General features: G+C 47.3%; 2 protein-coding genes across 2 annotated transcripts; both read left to right on the plus strand.

Annotated features, from left to right (window-relative positions):
- The first annotated feature begins 6,201 nt into the window (after positions 1 to 6,201).
- On the plus strand, positions 6,202 to 13,958 carry LOC307075001 (actin-related protein 3-like). Its single transcript, XM_079735470.1, has 12 exons — positions 6,202 to 6,404; positions 6,734 to 6,789; positions 7,590 to 7,714; positions 7,926 to 8,036; positions 8,300 to 8,395; positions 8,676 to 8,783; positions 9,077 to 9,220; positions 10,135 to 10,308; positions 10,870 to 10,962; positions 11,384 to 11,509; positions 12,249 to 12,332; positions 12,955 to 13,958. The coding sequence occupies exons 1-12, from the start codon at positions 6,361 to 6,363 to the stop codon at positions 13,048 to 13,050; spliced, it is 1,257 nt and encodes a 418-aa protein (XP_079591596.1). The 5' UTR covers positions 6,202 to 6,360; the 3' UTR covers positions 13,051 to 13,958.
- Positions 13,959 to 14,776: 818 nt separating this feature from the next.
- On the plus strand, positions 14,777 to 17,834 carry LOC307075006 (transmembrane protein 182-like; the record flags this gene model as incomplete). Its single annotated transcript, XM_079735479.1, has 5 exons — positions 14,777 to 14,998; positions 15,496 to 15,592; positions 15,759 to 15,890; positions 16,028 to 16,165; positions 17,584 to 17,834. 5 exons carry the CDS (start codon positions 14,777 to 14,779, stop codon positions 17,832 to 17,834), a joined length of 840 nt encoding a protein of 279 aa, XP_079591605.1.
- Positions 17,835 to 18,957: the final 1,123 nt, after the last annotated feature.

Here is an 18,957-nt window from a genome sequence, read left to right on the forward strand (position 1 = left end):
ATGTTTCAGCGCCAGTGACACCGCCTGAAGCTCCAGGCAGTTTATGTGAACAAACTGCATATGTGAGCTCCACGTGCCATTCACTGTTCTGCCCTCGTAGACAGCTCCCCAGCCCGCCCGGGAGGCATCCGTCGAAAGGACCTTCCTTGCCAGGATAGTTCCCATGGTAACGCCTGTAGTCAGAAAGGACGAGCGTCCCCAAGGGCGCAGCGCCAAGACGCACGCCATGGAGATCAAAACTCGGCGATGGCCATGGCACGTTGGGTTCAATCCGAGTGATGCAACCCATCGCTGGACCGGCCTCATATGGAGGCGGCCAAGTGGGACTACTACCAGCGCCGACGCCATCAGACCCAAAAGTCTGAGGCACGTTCTGAACTTCAACATCGTCCCCCTGCAAAAAAGCGCCAGACAAGCCTGAAAGGCTTCCACTCTCTCCGCGGATAGACGTGCTTTGAACGTCACTGAATTGAGGCACAGGCCTATGAACGTTATGCTTTGAGTGGGGACCAAAACACTCTTTTTCACGTTTATTGTGAAACCCAGGGACATTAGGTGCGATATGAGCACGCTGGTTTGCGCCTGAGCCTCCTGGGATGACTGTGTGGCTAGAAGCCAGTCGTCTATGTACGTTGCTAAACGCATTCCCTTCAACCGGAGGGGCGCGATAGCAGCCTCCGTGCACTTCACAAACACCCGTGGACTTAACGAAAGGCCGAACGGGAGAACCAAATACTCGTATGTTACGCCCTGGAAGGCGAACCTGAGATATTTCCTGTGAGGAGGATAAATGGGGATATGGAAATAAGCGTCCCTCAGATCTATGCTCGTGAACCAGCCTCCCGGGCGCACAATGCGTATGAGAGTGGCGTGTGTCAGCATCCTGAAACTGTACTGTCTCATGTATCTGTTGAGAGCGCGTAAATCTAATATCGGCCGGAGGTCCCCTCCCTTCTTTGGGACTAGAAAGTACCTCGAGTAAAAACCGCTTTGGTTTTTCTCCGGTGGCACGATCTGAATAGCCCGTTTGTTTTTTAGAGAGGTGATTTCCTCCTGTAAAACACGAGCTTTCTCTCCACGGGCCTGCGACTGCAGTATCCCGTTGAAACAGGGAGGAGTGGACGCAAATTGGAGCCTGTAGCCGGTGGTTACAGTTTTTATAACCCAATCTGACGCACCACATGCACGCCACTGTTGAGCCCGACCAGACAGCGGCCCCAGCGTCGCTGGTCCCGCTGTCGTGCCGGGCAGAACGGGCATGGTGGGCTGCGCACCGGCGCTTGTGCCCACCAGGCACCGTTTTATTACATTCTGTTCCTTTTTTATGTTTATCATTTTTTTCATTTTTTCTGTTTTTACAATCAGCTGCGCCCTCGGCTCGGAGCCTGGATGCGCGCTGGCACAGAACATTTTCAATGAACAATGATTTGGGGAAGGGGGACACATGTGTGATGTTGGGCACTGGCGTGTGCTTATACATACGCATGCGTCTGCGAGACACTGCTGCCGCTCCACCGAGCTCTCTGCAGGTCCGACCCTTCTCTCCTTCGCGCCGTGAACTGTGAAGGCTGAACGGCCTTCTGCACGCCTTTTGCAGGGCTTGGAACACGCCCTCTGTAACCCTTTCTGGAACCGGGTTTGGAACAGAACATCTAGGGGGGCAGGCGACGGCGTCTGGCCGGGCCCGCCATACCCCCCTGGCCACAGCGCCTCAGGTAGCGCGCCGTTTCTTCACGGCTCCCTGAGTAGCCGAAGGGGCCGCACGGCCACCTGGCGCCGCCCCGGGCGCGGGTGGTTTCCTCGCCCACGCGCCACTGTGCTCCGGCGGCTTGTTCTGGCCCCGGCCGGCACCGTGGGTTGAGTGGGGCTGACGCTTCTGGATGCGGTAAGCCGGCGGAGGAGCGCGGGGCTGGGTGAACACCTGGCCGGGTGCGTTGGCGGGGAAAGGCGCTCTTCTGGGAAGACACAGACGCAGCGCCTCACCCTCCCTCTTTTTCTCCTCCCAGCGTTTTAGCATGACGTCATACGCTGGGCCAAACAGGCCCTTCGGGTCCACAGGCACGTCGAGGAGTTGGGTTTTTTCCCGCTGAGAGAGACTGGACAGGTTCAGCCACCTTGCTCTCTCCTGCGCGACCATCAGCGCCATGGCCCTTCCGGACGCTTGGACAGCGCTCCTGTGAAGGCGTAGGCACAGGTCCGTCACCACGCACAATTCATCCCAGAGGGCTGGGGTTGGTGACGATGACATGTCGACCTCCAGCTCAGCCTGGTAGGCCAGCAGCAACGACGATGCGTTGAGGGCCCTCACCGTCGTGGCCATCGCCTTGTAGCCCTTCTCGGTCATTGACGACTGGAAGGAGTCGGCTCTGAACGGCAGTGTAGGGCTCGCCGAAGTCATGGCGGACTTCTGCGTGGGGTGGAGGTGTGACGCCAGCAGTGGTTCAACCGGAGGCAGGTGGGAGAACCCCTTTTCCTCCATACCGGCCCAATCCAACCCTGAGCCACCCTGGACAGGGATCTTGGCTGAGAGAGGCTTGCTCCAAGACCGAGTCGCTTCATCCAGGCACTCGGGAAAGGCCGGAAGTAGCAGGCTGGTCGAGGCCTTCGCCTTTGGGAGTCGCTTGCCCTCGTAGCGAGATGTGGCGGTCTCCACCGGGGGCTCAGGCCACTCGATGTTCAGCCTCGCAGCCGCCCTCTTGCAGGCCTCGTGGAGGTCCATGCTGACGGCCGGGTTCAGGGAGCTGGTGCACGCGCCGCCGACCACCATAGGCGACGCGGTGCGGGGGGAAAAAGAATCATCATCCTCGTCAGAGCCGAGGCTAATAGATTCCTCCCCCGACTCGGAGTAACCGCCCTCGGCCTCGTCAGGCCCTGCCAGCAGGCTAGCCTCGATAGCGTCAGGTTGAGTCAACTCCAGCGGGTGGGAAGCTTCGGTGAGGTCCACCTCCGATCCCCAGCTGGCGCCCATGGGGGCGGCGAGCCCCAGGGAACCTCCCGCTAGCTCCGGTAGTGGTGGGTCGGTTACCCCCATTACCGGATCTTCTGCGAAGAGCTTCGCCTGCTTATTCAGCCGGCGTTTGCGGGTTTTATTAGTAAACCGCGCGCAATGCTCGCAGGTGGCCGGGAATTCAAGGGCAGCCTTGGCATGTTCCAGCCCAAGGCAGCGAATGCAGGCGGTGTGGCTATCCGCTCCCGACATCTTGTTCCCGCGCACGCAGGACTTTGTCGGAGGCTTCCCCGAGCCCTCGGTTAGGGTAGGTTCAACCTCGAACTGCATGGTCTCCGCTTTCCGCTTATGCCCAGCCGCTGTTTGGTGACAGGTCAGCTTGGGCACGTGGATTGCAGCTAGTGTGGGTACTAGCAGCTAGTACGGATAGTAGCAGCTACTGTTTGGTGACAGTCTAGCTTTGTTTTGCCTCACAGAGGTCAGTTGCAGCGATGTAGGCTAGCGTTCGGTGACCGAGGGGTTAGCTCGCTCTGGGAACAGTATGCTAAGCCGTCCACAACTTCTGTCCGAGAGGTGCTTCTAGGAGCGAGAAGAGGTTAAAGACTGAAGAGATGACGTGACGACGGGACTTATGTAGTAGGAGGGAGTCCCTCCCCTGCAGGCAGACGTCACATCTGTTGGCCAGTCACGACTGGCGTAATGTAAAATTGCTTCTGGGGGACAAGCGCGAGGGGCGTGTCCCATAGTGAGATACCGAGCGAATATTGAAAGAAAACTACCTTTGGTATCATTTTTGCCTACTGTTGCGCGCGTTTAGTTTGTTCCTCTTTATTGTTTGTCTCGTACTTTGATTGGTTGGATGCTGTCAGGTCGAAACAACGTGGATCTAATTTGATTGGATGTCTTGCCATACACACTTAACGCTGCGTGAATCACGCACACAGATGTACACAGGTGCAAAGGGAGAAAGAGTCATCAGTGTCGTGTGAACATACTTTTTAATCTTTGGGTTCGAGGAAAGTAGCAAGTCTTTTCAAGTCAAAAGGGTCAAGTCCAAGTGAAATCACGAGTCACTGATGTTAAAGTCCAAGTCGAGTTGCAAGTCTTTTAAGATTTTGTCAAGTCGAGTCTAAAGTCATCAAATTTATGACTCGAGTCTGACTCGAGTCCAAGTCATGTGACTCGAGTCCACAACTCTGCTAATAAATAACTTCATAAATAATTGTACAAAGTCAACTATTTTAACAATCTAAAATTACAATTTAAAGGAAGCATAGCAATGCTACCTATAGGAAAATGACTACTGAGAGGGTACTGACCTATAAATCCCTACATGGTTTAGGCCCGAAATATTTAACTGATATGCTTCCACTATTTATTTGGGTGGCACTGTGCCACCCCAAATAAAAGACTGACCGGAGCTGGCCCCCCCAGAAATAATGTCCTGGCTACGCCCCTGGCTCTCCTCTATAGCTCATCTAGGATTGTGTTCATTATTGTCGTACATTACACACTACGTGTGTCCACATGTCAAAGGTCACCACATTTAGATGTGTGAATCTAAAATAGATGTTGCAGCCTACAACTGACTGGGTGAGTTCAGCTGTAGTAACGTGACGTTGTGACGTTGTGACGTTGACGCTCCCGCTCGTGCGGAGCCCTCCTCCCCATAAGCCACGCCCACTGACTGCCTGGACGGCGCGAGGAGAGGGATAGACCCCGACGCTGTTGGCGCGAGAGCCGTGGACAGAGATACGAATGAATGAATAACCCCATCACACGGTTGATATGTGTTTCACCTTCTCCCTGATGGTCTACATAAGTTGCCAAGTGTGTCCAGTACAAAAATAAATAAAACCCAACACAATAGGTATCTACGGATACTCTGTGAATACCCAATTAAATAAAAAGCTATGGCGACACGACTACCGACCAGTTTTCTCCTGGTCGTTCTTTATAAAGGTAAGAAAGGGCAAGTAAACCATCAGCATGGGGACAAAAACCTTACACGCAGCTCTGCATGTAAATTTGATTTCATAATGTTCTGTCTGCATATTCATCAGACGTAATATTATATAATAATAATAATAATAATAATAATAATAATAATAACTAGAAAATGCATTTCCTGCAGAAAATGCGGTGAGTGCTGTAGTACAAAGTGAGGTTGAAAATATTTTTTAACAAAGCACACAACCATTTACTTTTTTTTGAAAAAGTAAATGGTTGGAAACAAATAAAATGACACTTTATTTGACAAGCATTGCTAAAAATGCAGAAATGTAAAAGGTCAAATGTATTGCTCTGCACTGCTGGTGTGTGTGTGTGTGCGTGTGCGTGTGCGTGTGTGTGTGTGTGTGTGTATGTGTGTGTGTGTGTGTGTTCAAGAGAATAGCGAGCCGGTGTGTGATTAAAAGTAGCCCAATAGAGCGAGAAAAACCGCCCAACCTGGCAACACTGCCTGCACGTCGTCCAAAAGTAGCCCAATCCAGCAGGAAACAACGCCCAATCTGGCAACGCTGCTGAACGTCCTCACGCTCCAGCGTCAACGTAAATCAATGAGACCAACTGAAAACGAAGCCGGTATGAAACTAAAACTTATTATTATTCTGAATAAAGTTACGATTTCTTAAGTAATTTAAGTGTCAGAATTGGCAGACGGCTTCAATGGGACCAACTGTAGAATATGAGGTTACTGTGATTCTGAATAAAGTTTAAATGATATCGATATTCCGTTTAGATATTATTGAAGATACAAGTGTGTAGTTTTGTTCAATGGTTTGAACTAAGGTAAATGAAAATGATTTAGTTACGTCTTAAACAGTTGAAGTACCAGAGGTCTCCCATTGACTCCCATGTTAAAAAAAAGATAATATTTTAAAAGTAGAATATCTTAAAAAGTATAAAATATTTAAAATATTAAAAAATCTGAAAAGAAGCGCGCGATTCCAAGCTATTCAGAATATTTTAAAATTTGAATGGAGTCTCTAGGTGAAAAATTGAGGAAGGAGATAGGTCCCAAAGAAAGAAAGAAAGAAAGAAAGAAAGAAAGAAAGAAAGAAAGAAAGAAAGAAAGAAAGAAACTTATGACGAGCAATAGTTGAACGCTGCATGCAGCACTCACCTAACAATGTATGCATACCGGTACCGGAATAGCTGGAGCGAATGTTGCCAGATTGGGCGGGAAATCGGGTCAAATCTGGCAACACTGCTCGGTGGCGCTGTTTGCGCTCTGACACGCGTCGCCCCACGTGACGAAACCCGGAAGCAGTCCTCCACCCAGCTCCCGAATCGCCCGAGTTTTGCCCTTATTGTTTGATATTGTGCACTTCAGGCCGAGTTCAGGTTCAGCATTTCTGCTGATACCGGACAACCGGTAAATCTGTGTGTAGTGAGGTCAGCGAAAGTTAAACATGGCTGGTCGGTTACCGGCGTGTGTTGTGGACTGTGGCACGGGGTGAGCGGCTGTGTATTTCTGTGTATAAAATACATTTATGCCTTTGTGTGTGTGTGTGTGTGTGTGTGTGTGTGTGTGTGTGTGTGTGTGTGTGTGTGTGTGTGTGTGTGTGTGTGTCATATAGTGATCCGAGAAAATGCGTAAACTAGATGATTGCGTGTTTTGCTTGGTCAACATTTTCTAAGTGCAATCTGCTGCTTCCTGTACGGGGAGGTTTCCGTCCTGCTGCTGGGAGTTCACACCTACTTGATCCACTGGATCCAGTGACTTGATCCTAGACCGGTTGCACGACGTTTAAACCATCCCTTGTTTGCCTGATCCTCCTGCAGATACACAAAGATCGGCTATGCAGGAAACACGGAACCCCAGTTCATCATACCGTCATGTGAGTACAGTGGAAACTGTGTTTGGATGATACGTCTGCTCCTTCAGCCTTTCGGCAAGTGAAAGAAAAACGATATTAAAATTGGCATTTGTTAGTAATTGGCAGCAGAAGCTGTAGTTGTATCCAAAGTGACAAACAGGTGAAGCTGAGAAGTATCGAAAGCCTTCAATCAAAGTTTGGGCCGCTGCTTACAAGTTATGAAAGCAACTGGCTTGAGTAAAGAATACCTTATAGGAATTGGAAATCCAAGCGTAGGCACTTTTACGAGCCGTTATACCTTTTAGTAGCTGTTGACGGTACATTTACATTTAGGGCATTTAGCAGACGCTTTTATCCAAAGCGACTTACAATAAGTAGTACATTTATGAAACAATATATCGCTGTCGGTACAGTAAGGATGTTCATAGGGCGGTAACGGTAACATTGCAGTACAGCTTTCTACATTTAACCACATGTCTCAAGTTTCACAACAAGTGCACAGCAGCTAGAACGCAGCTGCTGTGCACTTGTTGTGAAGAGATGGGTCATGGACAAGAGGCTTCAGCCACTCTAGCTCACTCTTAATTAATATCCATAGTACAACAGGGGGAATCGCAAACTATTGGACATCTGGACAGCTGTTTTAACTCAAACTTGTGCTATTCGTATGCCGTGTTGTATCTTTTGTTTTTATCTGTCTTGTAACCTCACGCATGGCTGTCTTGGCTCGGTCCCTCAGACAGTGGTGAGACCTACTATAATCATGGTACAATAAGTAGATAAATGTTGCCACGGTTAGTCATACTCGGCCTGCTCTTTAGGTATCGCCATCAAAGAGTCTGCTAAAGTGGGGGACCAGGCCCAGCGGAGGATGATGAAGGGTGTGGACGACCTGGACTTCTTCATCGGCGACGAGGCCATAGAGAAACCTTCATACTCCACGAAGGTAAGGGAAGGAGCTCTTCTCAACACATTCTCCACTTCCTCCTTCCAGAGAGAGAGAGAGAGAGAGAGAGAGAGAGAGAGAGAGAGAGAGAGAGAGAGAGAGAGAGAGAGAGAGAGAGAGAGAGAGAGAGAGAGAGAGAGAGAGAGAGAGAGAGAGAGAGAGAGAGAGAGAGAGACGATGAGTCTGGATGTTTGACCCATGTTTCCCCCAGTGGCCAATCCGGCACGGAATCGTGGAGGACTGGGACCTGATGGAGCGCTACATGGAGCAGGTCATCTTCAAGTATCTGCGGGCGGAGCCTGAAGACCACTACTTCCTCCTGGTAAACCAAAGCCCATATTAGGACTTCTCTCCTCTCTCTCTCCTGCTCCGTCTCTTCATTTAAAGGCCTGATTGATATTGAAGACCTACATTTACATTGCCACTGCGCAAAAAGTCAAACAACAAATAATATAATATAGATACAAAATACAATGCAATGTAAGATACACAATATTAACATTACAACAATCTGAAGGAATATTGTCAAATATTTCTTTCTCTCTTTCTCGCTCTCTCTCTCCGCTTTCCTCCCTCCTACCCCAGACAGAGCCTCCTCTGAACACTCCAGAGAACAGGGAGTACACGGCAGAGATCATGTTTGAGTCCTTCAACGTGCCGGGCCTCTACATCGCTGTGCAGGTCAGGCTCCCATCCTCCTCTGGAGAGGGATAAATGAAGACATGTTATGAAGCAGTGGCGACACTGGCTAATCTCTTGGTTGAAACGCGTTCTATGTTGTTCATCCTCAACTGGTGCTGGCTAATTTCTGGGTGTAACCTATTATGTTGTTCTGGCGCCGGGTAATTCCTGTGTGTAACACATTGTTTAGGCTGTTCTGCCGTGGGCTAATTCCTGTGCGAAACACGTTGTTTAGGCTGTCCAGGCTCTGGCTAACTCCTGTGTGTAACGCGTTGTTAAGGCTGTTCTGGCACTGGCTGCTTCCTGGACTTCCAGGCAGGTCGGGGAGAGGACGCTCACCGGGACTGTGATTGACAGTGGAGATGGAGTCACCCATGTCATCCCTGTGGTAAGGCACATTAGCGTAGCGTAGCCTAGGCTAGCCTAGCCTTCAAGGGCGCCATAACAGGACTTTAATACTAAGCCAATAAATACTTTAATATAGAAAATGTTTTGTATCTTGATGAAGTATTCCCCTCTTAAATTATCTCACAGCGACACTAAGGTGACATGTTGTTAAAAAAAACAATCCATGTCTTTTGCTAACTTTAGCCGACCTGGTAGGGAGGCACATGATATTATTTGCGCTCAACACTGAAGTGACTGCGGAGTGACCCATGATCCCGCCCTCTCCTCCAATAGGCCGAGGGCTACGTGATTGGCAGCTGTATAAAGCACATCCCCATCGCTGGCCGCGACATCACCTACTTCACCCAGCAGCTACTGAGGGACCGGGAGGTGGGAATCCCCCCGGAGCAGTCCCTAGAGACCGCCAAGGCAATCAAGGTCAGCTGCTCCTCCTCTTCCTCCTCCCGAACATCCTCTTCAACCTCTTCCCCAACATCGTCTTTATGATCTTCATCCTCTTCGTCCACATCCTCTTCCCCAACATCCTCTTCATGCTCCACGTCTTCTTTCCCAACATCCTCTTCCTCCTCTTTCACAACATCCTCTTCATGCGCTTCCCATGAAGAGCATGCTCTTCCCCTCATCATCATCTTCCTCGTCCTTTCCCTTGTCTTCATACTCCTCTTCGTCCCCTCCTCCTCAAGTCCTAAATGTAACTTTCTAACTTTGAAAATAACTTAAAATCATGAGAGCTTTGGAAAATACAAGCAATGGAAGCAAATGGTGTTATCCATTTGTATGGTACGCCGGTACGTGCAAGTCGTAAGTTGTAAATCTCCCAGCTTTTTGCGGCATTTGCGAAGGCACGTCCCCTTTTGGTTGGAGTAGCTTACCTGTTTCTCATTGGCTAGTCATTGTTATTGTTAGCTACATTAACCTCTTTAGCAAACCATCTCGAAAACATACACCAAAACTTTTCATTGTATTGCACGCACAGCAAGATTGTGCAATGCATAAATTGGTGACTGGCATAAAGTAGCAATGTAAACAAGTGTGTGAAAGCATTTAAAATCTACATTAAAATTACCAACGTGATGCAAAGAAAATAAATCTCTTTACTGGTGCAGCCTTTTTTGTTGACGAGTAGTAGGGGTCGGCCTCACTGAACTCACTCTACTTTCAGAATAGCGAGCGGGGCCGATCAAAAGGGGGAGGGCCTCAGTGAAATTGTGCAAGAAAGCTGGGAGATTTGCAACTTACGACATGAACACACCGGCGTACCATCCAAATGGATTACAGCATAATTCTGTGAGACGTGACGCTGATTATTTTCTCTCCCTCTGCGTCCTCAGGAGCGCTACAGCTACGTGTGTCCCGACCTGGTGAAGGAGTTCAACAAGTACGACACGGACGGCTCCAAGTGGATCAAGCAGTACACGGGCGTCAACGCCGTCAGCAAGAAGGAGTTCACCATCGACGTGGGCTACGAGCGCTTCCTGGGGCCCGAGATCTTCTTCCACCCCGAAGTACGCAAGTTCGCCAACTTCCGATGGGGCTCCGCAAAGACCCCTGGATAAACGTGTGAAATTGATCGGATTTGAGTTTTCGCATTAGGCTGGTCGAACATCAGGGTTATTTTTCCGAATTGTACTCTGATATGGGGGCTGTTTGATTCATGATGTGAGGCAAAATCGTATGCATGGTTATTGTTTTCCAAAAGCAGTTAGTGGTGCATTATGGGGCTGCGGAGATCTAAGACCCATGCACCGCTTCGATTTGGTCGCAAACCTTTCATTTTGTCTGTTCGACCACGGCAATTTCCAATTTTGTTTTTAAGTATATCTAGGCACATAATCTCTATTCTAGTGCTGGTTTTTATTTTTGTTTATTCAACATGTACAATTAAACAGTACCAGTCTATTGAAGCCATGGTTGTATGCTACTGGCCACGTTGGTGAAACAAATGCTAATTTGAGCAGAATAAACCCAAGGGAATTCCGCTGTTTTGAAGCACAATTCCTAAAACTAGCCTAACCGAATAACCTGAAAATGTAGACACAAAGCTAACCGACTCCTTTCCTTCACAGTTTGCGAACCCCGACTTCACCCAGCCTATCTCGGAGGTGGTTGATGAGGTCATCCAGAACTGTCCCATTGATGTCCGCCGCCCACTCTACAAGGTCAGCGGGGAAAACCCAAACTTTCTTTTCTGATCTTTTATTTAGGTACTTTGTCAATGAATTTAACTGTAAACGTAAATAACGTTTGAGGATTATCATAATACATAACAAAAACATGTATCCACTACCCTCTCTAATATCTTGTTGGCAAAATGTTAAAAAGTAATATTGTAATGGAAATTGCAACACAAACATATATATTAATCTCAAAGTCTGCTAATATAATTCATTTACAGGATTGAACAGGTGTGGTCTGTATAACCCCCCCCCCCCCCATGCAAAAAAAAAAACATTGCAAGTCAATAGATTGCAGGGGATTTCGCCGCCATTTACCGATGCTTAAGGCGCACCTAGATTACATCATTAGCAGTAAAGGTTGTCCGCCCCTCTTCCCCGTCCTCCTCCCCTCTTCCCCGTGCAGAACGTGGTTCTGTCCGGGGGATCCACCATGTTCCGGGACTTTGGCCGACGTCTCCAGCGGGACCTGAAGAGAACCGTGGACGGGCGCCTCAAGATCAGCGAGGAGCTGAGCGGGGGAAAGATTAAGGTGACGCACGGACACAGGGGAGCAGCAAGCTTTAGACTAGCTTCAGACTAGCTTCAGAGGGAGCGTATCTATGTTCCCCGGGTCCTATGTTCCCCGCTTTGTATGTGACCGGGGAACATAGGACCCTGTGAGCAAATATTTTTTTCGTAGGATGGTAGGGGCAAGTACCGCCTTTTTCGCCTCTGATTCGCCTGTGATTGGTTAGAATGTCTCTCCTCCGATTGGTTATGGTTAAGGTTAGGTTTAGGATTAACCCTCACCCTAACCCTAAACCTAACCCTAACCCTTTGCACCCGGGGAACATAGGGATGACCCCGCTTCAGCTTCAGACGGCTCTGAGCTAGCTGCTCAGAGCAGCGTCTCTTCTCTTAGCTAACCATATATTGGGACAGCGGCTGAAATAGCGCTTGAGGGAAATCCAGGGAAATTTTCTCCTTGTAAAATGTTCTGCTACCTGTGATTTTTATTTTATTTTTTTCAATCCTAATTTCTCTAATGAAATGGCTAGGCTAGTGCTAATCACTGCTAAGATAGTACTAGGGGAATGCTTTTACGACACCAGTCTATTGCTCATCAGTAGCAGGGTAGAACAAGGCAAGGCTAATGCTTACATCAATTGCTAGGCTACAGAGAGGCTAGGCTAATGCCAAGTTAATGTAAGGCCAGTGCTAATCAGGGCAGGCTCGAACTGAGAATATTACAGAATGCATGGAAGTGAACGAGCTTGTTGTTTCTGCAGCCCAAGCCAATCGACGTGCAGGTGGTCACTCATCACATGCAGAGATACGCCGTGTGGTTCGGCGGCTCCATGCTCGCTTCTACCGTGAGTATCACCGCTAGCGTCACACTAACCCTCTCTTTTTCCGTTTTACGATCGATTGAAGGAAAATGGCTGAACGCACACCGCAAAGCGTTTCTATTCGGTTCAAGTTCAAGTTTATTCCTGCCCGATTTTTTTTGACACACCGCGTCGAGCGATGCCAGCAGTTGGTCGTTACGTTATCGTAGAGCTGCTCGGTTATGGAAAAAAATCGTCATTGTGTTATTTAGGTCTATATTGAAATCCAGATTATTCAAACGATTATTTTTGAAAACATGATGCATTTATTCAGCATTTCTCTCCAACAAAACACTTTGTGACTGTAATCTCCTTAAAAACTTTAACAAAATGTTTGTATCGAAAATGATGTACAAATTTGTATCCATCTGTTCCAATTTCTATAAAATATTGAATGAATAAAACAAATATACCCAAAAAATGATAATAATAAAATCAAATAAAACCGTTGACCCAAACATCGAAATCACGATCAAAATTGGATTAATTGCTCAGCCCTACGTTATCGCGTCCGATACAATGTCAACGGGGGAACATTTCCTCGCGTTACAAACTTCATGGACTCGTGCCAGGTGGTGTAATCCATTTTTTTTTCTCTCTCGCGCAGCCGGAGTTTTACCAAGTGTGCCACACCAAGAAGGACTACGAGGAGATCGGGCCCAGCATTTGCCGCCATAACCCCGTGTTCGGAGTGATGTCATAGGCCGCCCGAGGACCAGGAAGTGGAAGGAGCACGGTTGTTAAGCCAGACATTCCGGAACCCCCCCCCCCGAAAGATTCCGACCGGAGTAACGGCAGACCAATAAAACTCAACCGTTTAAAACTAAAAAATTAAAATGTTAAAAAAATTATAATCATAAATGGACGGCAAGCCCGGGGCTTGTCGTCATGTGCCTGAACTAATAGAGTAGTAGACGATACATGTAATAAATAATTTCTATGTGCCTGATTATGGAACTTTAATATACTGACAGGGTTTGAATATGAACCAAATAGAAGTGTATATCTCAAGCGGTATATGCTTCTATATATAATATAAAACAAGATATTACAACACTTTTGACTTTTTTATTGTTTTTCAATGCCCTGATGAATCAAAAGCAAGGGGGTGTGGCTTGATGTTTTGTTGGATTTGGGTGGGATTCAAAGATTTCCTTGTGTAACTTCAGGGCGATCTATCGTGGGTCCGGTTTACCGTTTTCAGAACTGGCTGGTGGTCCATGTCTGCTTTATAAATGTTGATTTCTGTCTCGTTTCATCCTATGTCTCACATTGCGTTAGGCGGAACATGGATCAAATGGGGTTCGGTCAGAGCGATTTGGGAAGCAACTGTGTTTTTTTCGTCTACTCGGACAAGTGACACATCTTCATGTACACACACACAGACAAAAACACCACAACTTCATCCTCCTCTACCCACCACCTCCACCCTGCCCACCACCTCCACCCCCCCCCCCCCCCCCCCCCCCCCCCCCGCTCTACCTGTGATGCGTCGTCTGTCTCACAGACACAGACCCACACACACTCTTGAACGACTGTTTGTATGACCGTCACTGTTGCCTGACTCCGGGCTGCAATGCCGACCGTGTACTGTATCAAACTTGGTTCTCAATGCTGGCATTCCAATCAAATAAAATCACCAATCTTTCTACCAGTATGTCGCGTATTACTCCTATCCGTCTGCATTCCCTGTTTAGCTCGGTAGGTAGAGCAAGGCACCTATACTGCCAGGGTTAGGGGTTATATTCCCTGTATAGATAAGTAGGTAGAGCAAGGCACTTACACTGACAGGGTAGGGGGTTATATTCCCTGTAGAGCAAGGCACTAATACTTCAGGGTTAGGGGTTATATTTCTAACACTAAACACTGTAAGGTATTGAATTATGGATGACAATAGCATCAGTGTTAAAACCATTTTAAAAGATTAACAATGGTTTGATGTGCTGTGCTTCGTCTTTCAATTCGCTATATTAAGTGTCTGATAATATACAAACGGGTCATACACACGTAAGTGAGTAGCTGTGTTTGGAAGAGTTTGCACAGTCACAGTATACCGGTGTCGGCGTGTTTTCTTAACATAGACGCCTATTTTTACCTACAACCCGATCTACTGGCCCAACCCACACACACACACACATACAAAAAGACACATATACCGTGACAACCAAGAACAGACCGGAGGAGGAACGATCATGTTTAGGTCAACAATTTATTGATTGATTTAAAGTATTTCAAGCATCCTCAAACGTAACCAGCTCCAGCACGAGACCAAATACAAAAAGGAAAACCAACTAAACGAGGGTGGGGAGGTCAAACCCTTAAGGCTTCCTCTATTTAACGTAGTGGTAGTATTTAGCAGTAGTATGATAACATTCGGATAGTTCTCTGCCGCATTGGAGGGGGTTGGGGCGGGGGAGAAGAGAGCGGAGATGACCGACAGGAGATCAGGCTTGGCGGTGGACCGGACGAAGATGCTCCTCTTCCTCGCTGCCTTCTTCCAGGCGGTCAGCGTGCTGGCTGTGCTGGCGTGCGGGGGGAGCGACTACTGGCTGCTGGCCTGGCAGTCCTGCAGCTCCGGCGACAGCGCCCAGGGCACACGGTCGCCACGGTTACGCCAGGATGACCTGGGTCACGGGGCCAACAAAAGCCAGGTATAAGTGTGGTGGTGTGTGGAGTAGAGCAAAGCGCTACGACTGCAAGGGTTGGGGGTTCTATTCCCTTTGTAGAGTAAGGCACTTATGATCACTTTAACTCACACTGCCAGGGTTGAGGGTTCTATTCCCGGTGTCGAGCAAGGCACTAACACTGCACTAAAACTGCCATAGGCACTAACACTGCCAGGTGTTAGTGCCTATGCGTAGAGCAAGGCAGTAACCCTGTCAGCGTTGAGGGTTCTATTCCCTGTAGTTGGTAGGGCAAGGGACTAACGCTGCAGGAATATGGGTTATATTCCCTTTGTAGTTCGGTAGGTAGAGCAAGGCACTAAAACTGCCAGGCTTAGGGGTTTGATTCCCTGTGCAACTCAGTAGATCGAGCAAGGCACTATAGTTAGGGGTTCAATATATACGACAGTTCGATTTTTTCCTACTCTGTATTTTAATGATGTCACAACATATATAAAGTGTATTTAGTGTATTTTTTATAATAGGCGATGGACAGTGTCACGTTCTTCCATGAGGGTCTGTTCAGTCGCTGCTCCTTTCAGACCCGCTCCCAAACATTCTCTCTGTGGGACATCTGGACCGGTGAGAGTCACATATACATATATGGTCCCAATTTATATATATATATACACACACATATATATATATATATATATATAAATATAAATATATGAAAGGTTTTTTGGTTTGTTTTGTTATTTTTTTCATATTTATTTATACATACATAGTTTTTATTATGTTTTATAAGGGAGTCAGTCGCCAATCAAGATGTGTGAGAGCGCCTTCCTCTTCCCGTTCCCCGTCTACGAGTCACCTGGGCGCCCTCTAGTGGACACAGGCGATTTCCCGCCTCAGCCCTCTGAACCTGACTCCGTCATTGGTGAGTACTGCTTTCTGGCTAAAGGCATCATGCTTAGCTAATATATAACGAAACAATATACGATAACAGCCTATGATTGAGAAACGGTAAATAATGTCATATTTTTTATGTTGGTTTTGCTGTCTTCCTGTCATTAGTCTTTAGGACATTCTGGAGCAGCTTCCTGGTGTTGGGCGTGGTCTCTGTCGTTATTGGTGGACTGGTGGTCCTTTGTGCTGCCCCGCTGTCCAATCACAAGCTGTATAAAGTTGGCGGGGCTTTTCAGCTCTCCGGAGGTGAGGAGCTTCAGCTTGTTAAATGCTGGTTTACCAGTACACAACGTTTAAAACTGAGCAAAGTCATGCCAACAGACGTTACAACGTCAATGAATAGTAAAGTATGTGATATGATGGTTGATTCTTTTATATTGAGTAAATCGTTCATGTTCCGCCATATTCATGCGCGTCACTAGTAAAACATACGTTACCAACTGGAAAACTCATCAAAATTTTGCCGCCCCGCTGTCCAATCACAAGCTGCATAAAGTTGGTGGGGCTTTTCAGCTCTCCGGAGGTGAGGAGCTTCCGCTTGTAAAATGCTTCTATTGGCGCATTTCCAACGGCGGGTACACTTCGGCCCAGCACGCCTCAGCCCAGTAGTGAAGGTGGGGTATAGCCTAGCTCAGTTACGGCTCGCTTTTCCACCGTGGCAGCTACGTTAACATCGTGACCTCATAGCAGCCCGACACAGTCTTGCCTGCTAATAAATCCAAGGAAAAAGAAGAACGCGACACAATGAACAAAGATCAACAATGTAGGACGTCCAAGAAGGACGTCAAACTTTAGCGCGACATTTTCCTAATTAAACAAAGCTTTCGCCGTTGTCCAGAAATACATTGCGGCACTGTATGGAAGGCAACACTTCCCCTTATCAAGAGCTGGTTTACCAGTACACAACGATTAAAACTGAGCAAAGTCATGCCAACAGACGTTACAATGTCAATGAATAGTAAAGTATGTGATATGATGGTTGATTGTTTTATATTGAGTAAATCGTTCATGTTCCGCCTATTCATGCACGTCACTAGTGAAACATACGTTACCAACTGGGAAACTCTGTTATCAAAATTTGGCCCGAGTCGCCGAACGGAAGTAGAATCATAACTGCGTCATGAGGTGTCGTTCACGCGAACTTTCCGATGTCGCGAAAATGTTTTCCCCATAATATCCAGCAATGTGAACGCACCACAATAGGTCCATGAACGCAACGCATGCTTGATCTGAAACTTGCCTAATATCCCCCTGTCGCACGGAAGTGACGATTCTGTCGACCAATCACCGGACGGCGTGTGTAGCTCAAACTTGTTGGTACCCTCAGTACCATCTCGGTACCGCAACGGAGGAGTACTGCGAGATGGGTACGGCTCAGTCCGGATCACGCCCACTTTTGGCGGTGGAAACGCGACCCGTGCCGCACCGTTGCATACCGAACCGACCCGCACCCGCCGGTAGAAATGCGCCATAACCCTCTTCTTTTTCGCGACAAAGTGGGACGACGTCACTTATATATAACAAAGTTTATGTTGCAGACCTTTTTTTATTATTATTATTTTATCTTTTAACTTTAAATGACAACAACTACAACACAATACGGCACACATTTACGCACACAATCAGCAACAACCATAACCCCGTCGCAAATCGGTTTTTCCTAGGCCTGAGCCTGATGGTGGTGGTGCTGATGTTCCTGGCGTGGTACCATGAGCTCTGCGTTCTGGAACAATACGCACGTAGGCGGAGAGCGACCGTCTGCCCCGCCTTCCACCTGAGTGTGGAGCTGGGACCTTCCTTCCTATTGGCTCCCGTCGCCGTGTTCTTCAGCGTTCTTGCGGGACTGCTCTTCATCCTGATTGGCCGGGACACAAAATTGGCCGGATTAAAAGAAGAATGCTCTCCACCGATTTAGCCGCTTGTCCCCCACAGCAAAATGGAATAGCGGCAGCAAATAGGCTAGGCTAGTACTGAGTCCACCCGATTTCTTCTTTATTTACATTGAATTGTTTGGTTTTCTTATTTTTAATGAATATAAATATATTAATACAACTTTCTCAAACTGTAGGCTGCTAATTTTTTAGTTAACATTTATTGATGAAAGCTATTTTCAAAACATTTTCAACAAATTATGTTTGAGGATTGGGACAAAATCGGCCATTTCAAAAAGGCGTCCAGCATAAATTACACCTATTATGGGGTAAAATACATTGATTAAATGTGGATGTAAAATAACTGTGCCGTCATCTCTTTGGGACAAAAACACAGCTTTGAATGGTTCGTATAGAGCTTAATTACAATAAACGATGAATTAATTTTGAGAACCAAAGATGATTGAGTCTGATTAGAATAAATTGTAATCGCCTAAATAACATAATATTCATCACTGAAAACTGCCTGGTTTTCACAGAAAGCTCACTCCTCTCCCTATGATCAACTGACCGAACCCCCGGTGTATATTAACGTGTCCTCGCCGCAGTGGAGCAAAGCAATTCCGATCAATTAGAACTGATAAATGAACGTTGACTAAAGTTTGACTACCACTTTATCGCGTGATTTGGGCCGAAGTGGATCCAGTGTGTCTGATACTGGCCCTGTCATCGGAGTACACCAGGGTCGAATCTCGGCCAAATCAGGTCAGAGAGAAGAGGAAGGATTAATTAAACTGTCATAATCTATGACAGCCCTGCCAGCCGCGTGTAACATTCTGGCTTGGAGTGCAATGTGATTAGCCGCCACTGGAGGGCACTGTTGGTAAGGCGGACGGGGGGTGGATTCAGCCCACACAAATATAATAAATCTATTAATAAACCCAGTATTGGAGGTTGCCCCCTTGTAATAATACGCGACGACACACCACAGCAAAATCAGAAGCTGTGCTGCTCTTATTCGATTAGGCCAGAGGCAAAGACTGTATATACAGAAACAAAGGCCGGGGGTTGGGGGACATGGACAGATTTGTAAGTGTTAATTACTTCAACTGCTCATTTCAATGCAAATATTTCATTTGTATTGTTGTACTTCGGTATAGTTAACTT

Source organism: Pollachius pollachius (genome assembly GCF_949987615.1).
Source record: "Pollachius pollachius genome assembly, chromosome: 4".
NCBI lineage: Eukaryota > Metazoa > Chordata > Actinopteri > Gadiformes > Gadidae > Pollachius > Pollachius pollachius.

Excerpts from the sequence above, each read along its gene's own strand:
- LOC307075001 (XM_079735470.1), top strand. The coding sequence starts at position 6,361 with ATGGCTGGTCGGTTACCGGCGTGTGTTGTGGACTGTGGCACGGG. Across the intron at positions 8,037-8,299 it reads AAGACCACTACTTCCTCCTG|ACAGAGCCTCCTCTGAACAC; the intron begins GTAAACCAAAGC and ends CTCCTACCCCAG. Across the intron at positions 10,309-10,869 it reads AGATCTTCTTCCACCCCGAA|TTTGCGAACCCCGACTTCAC; the intron begins GTACGCAAGTTC and ends TTTCCTTCACAG.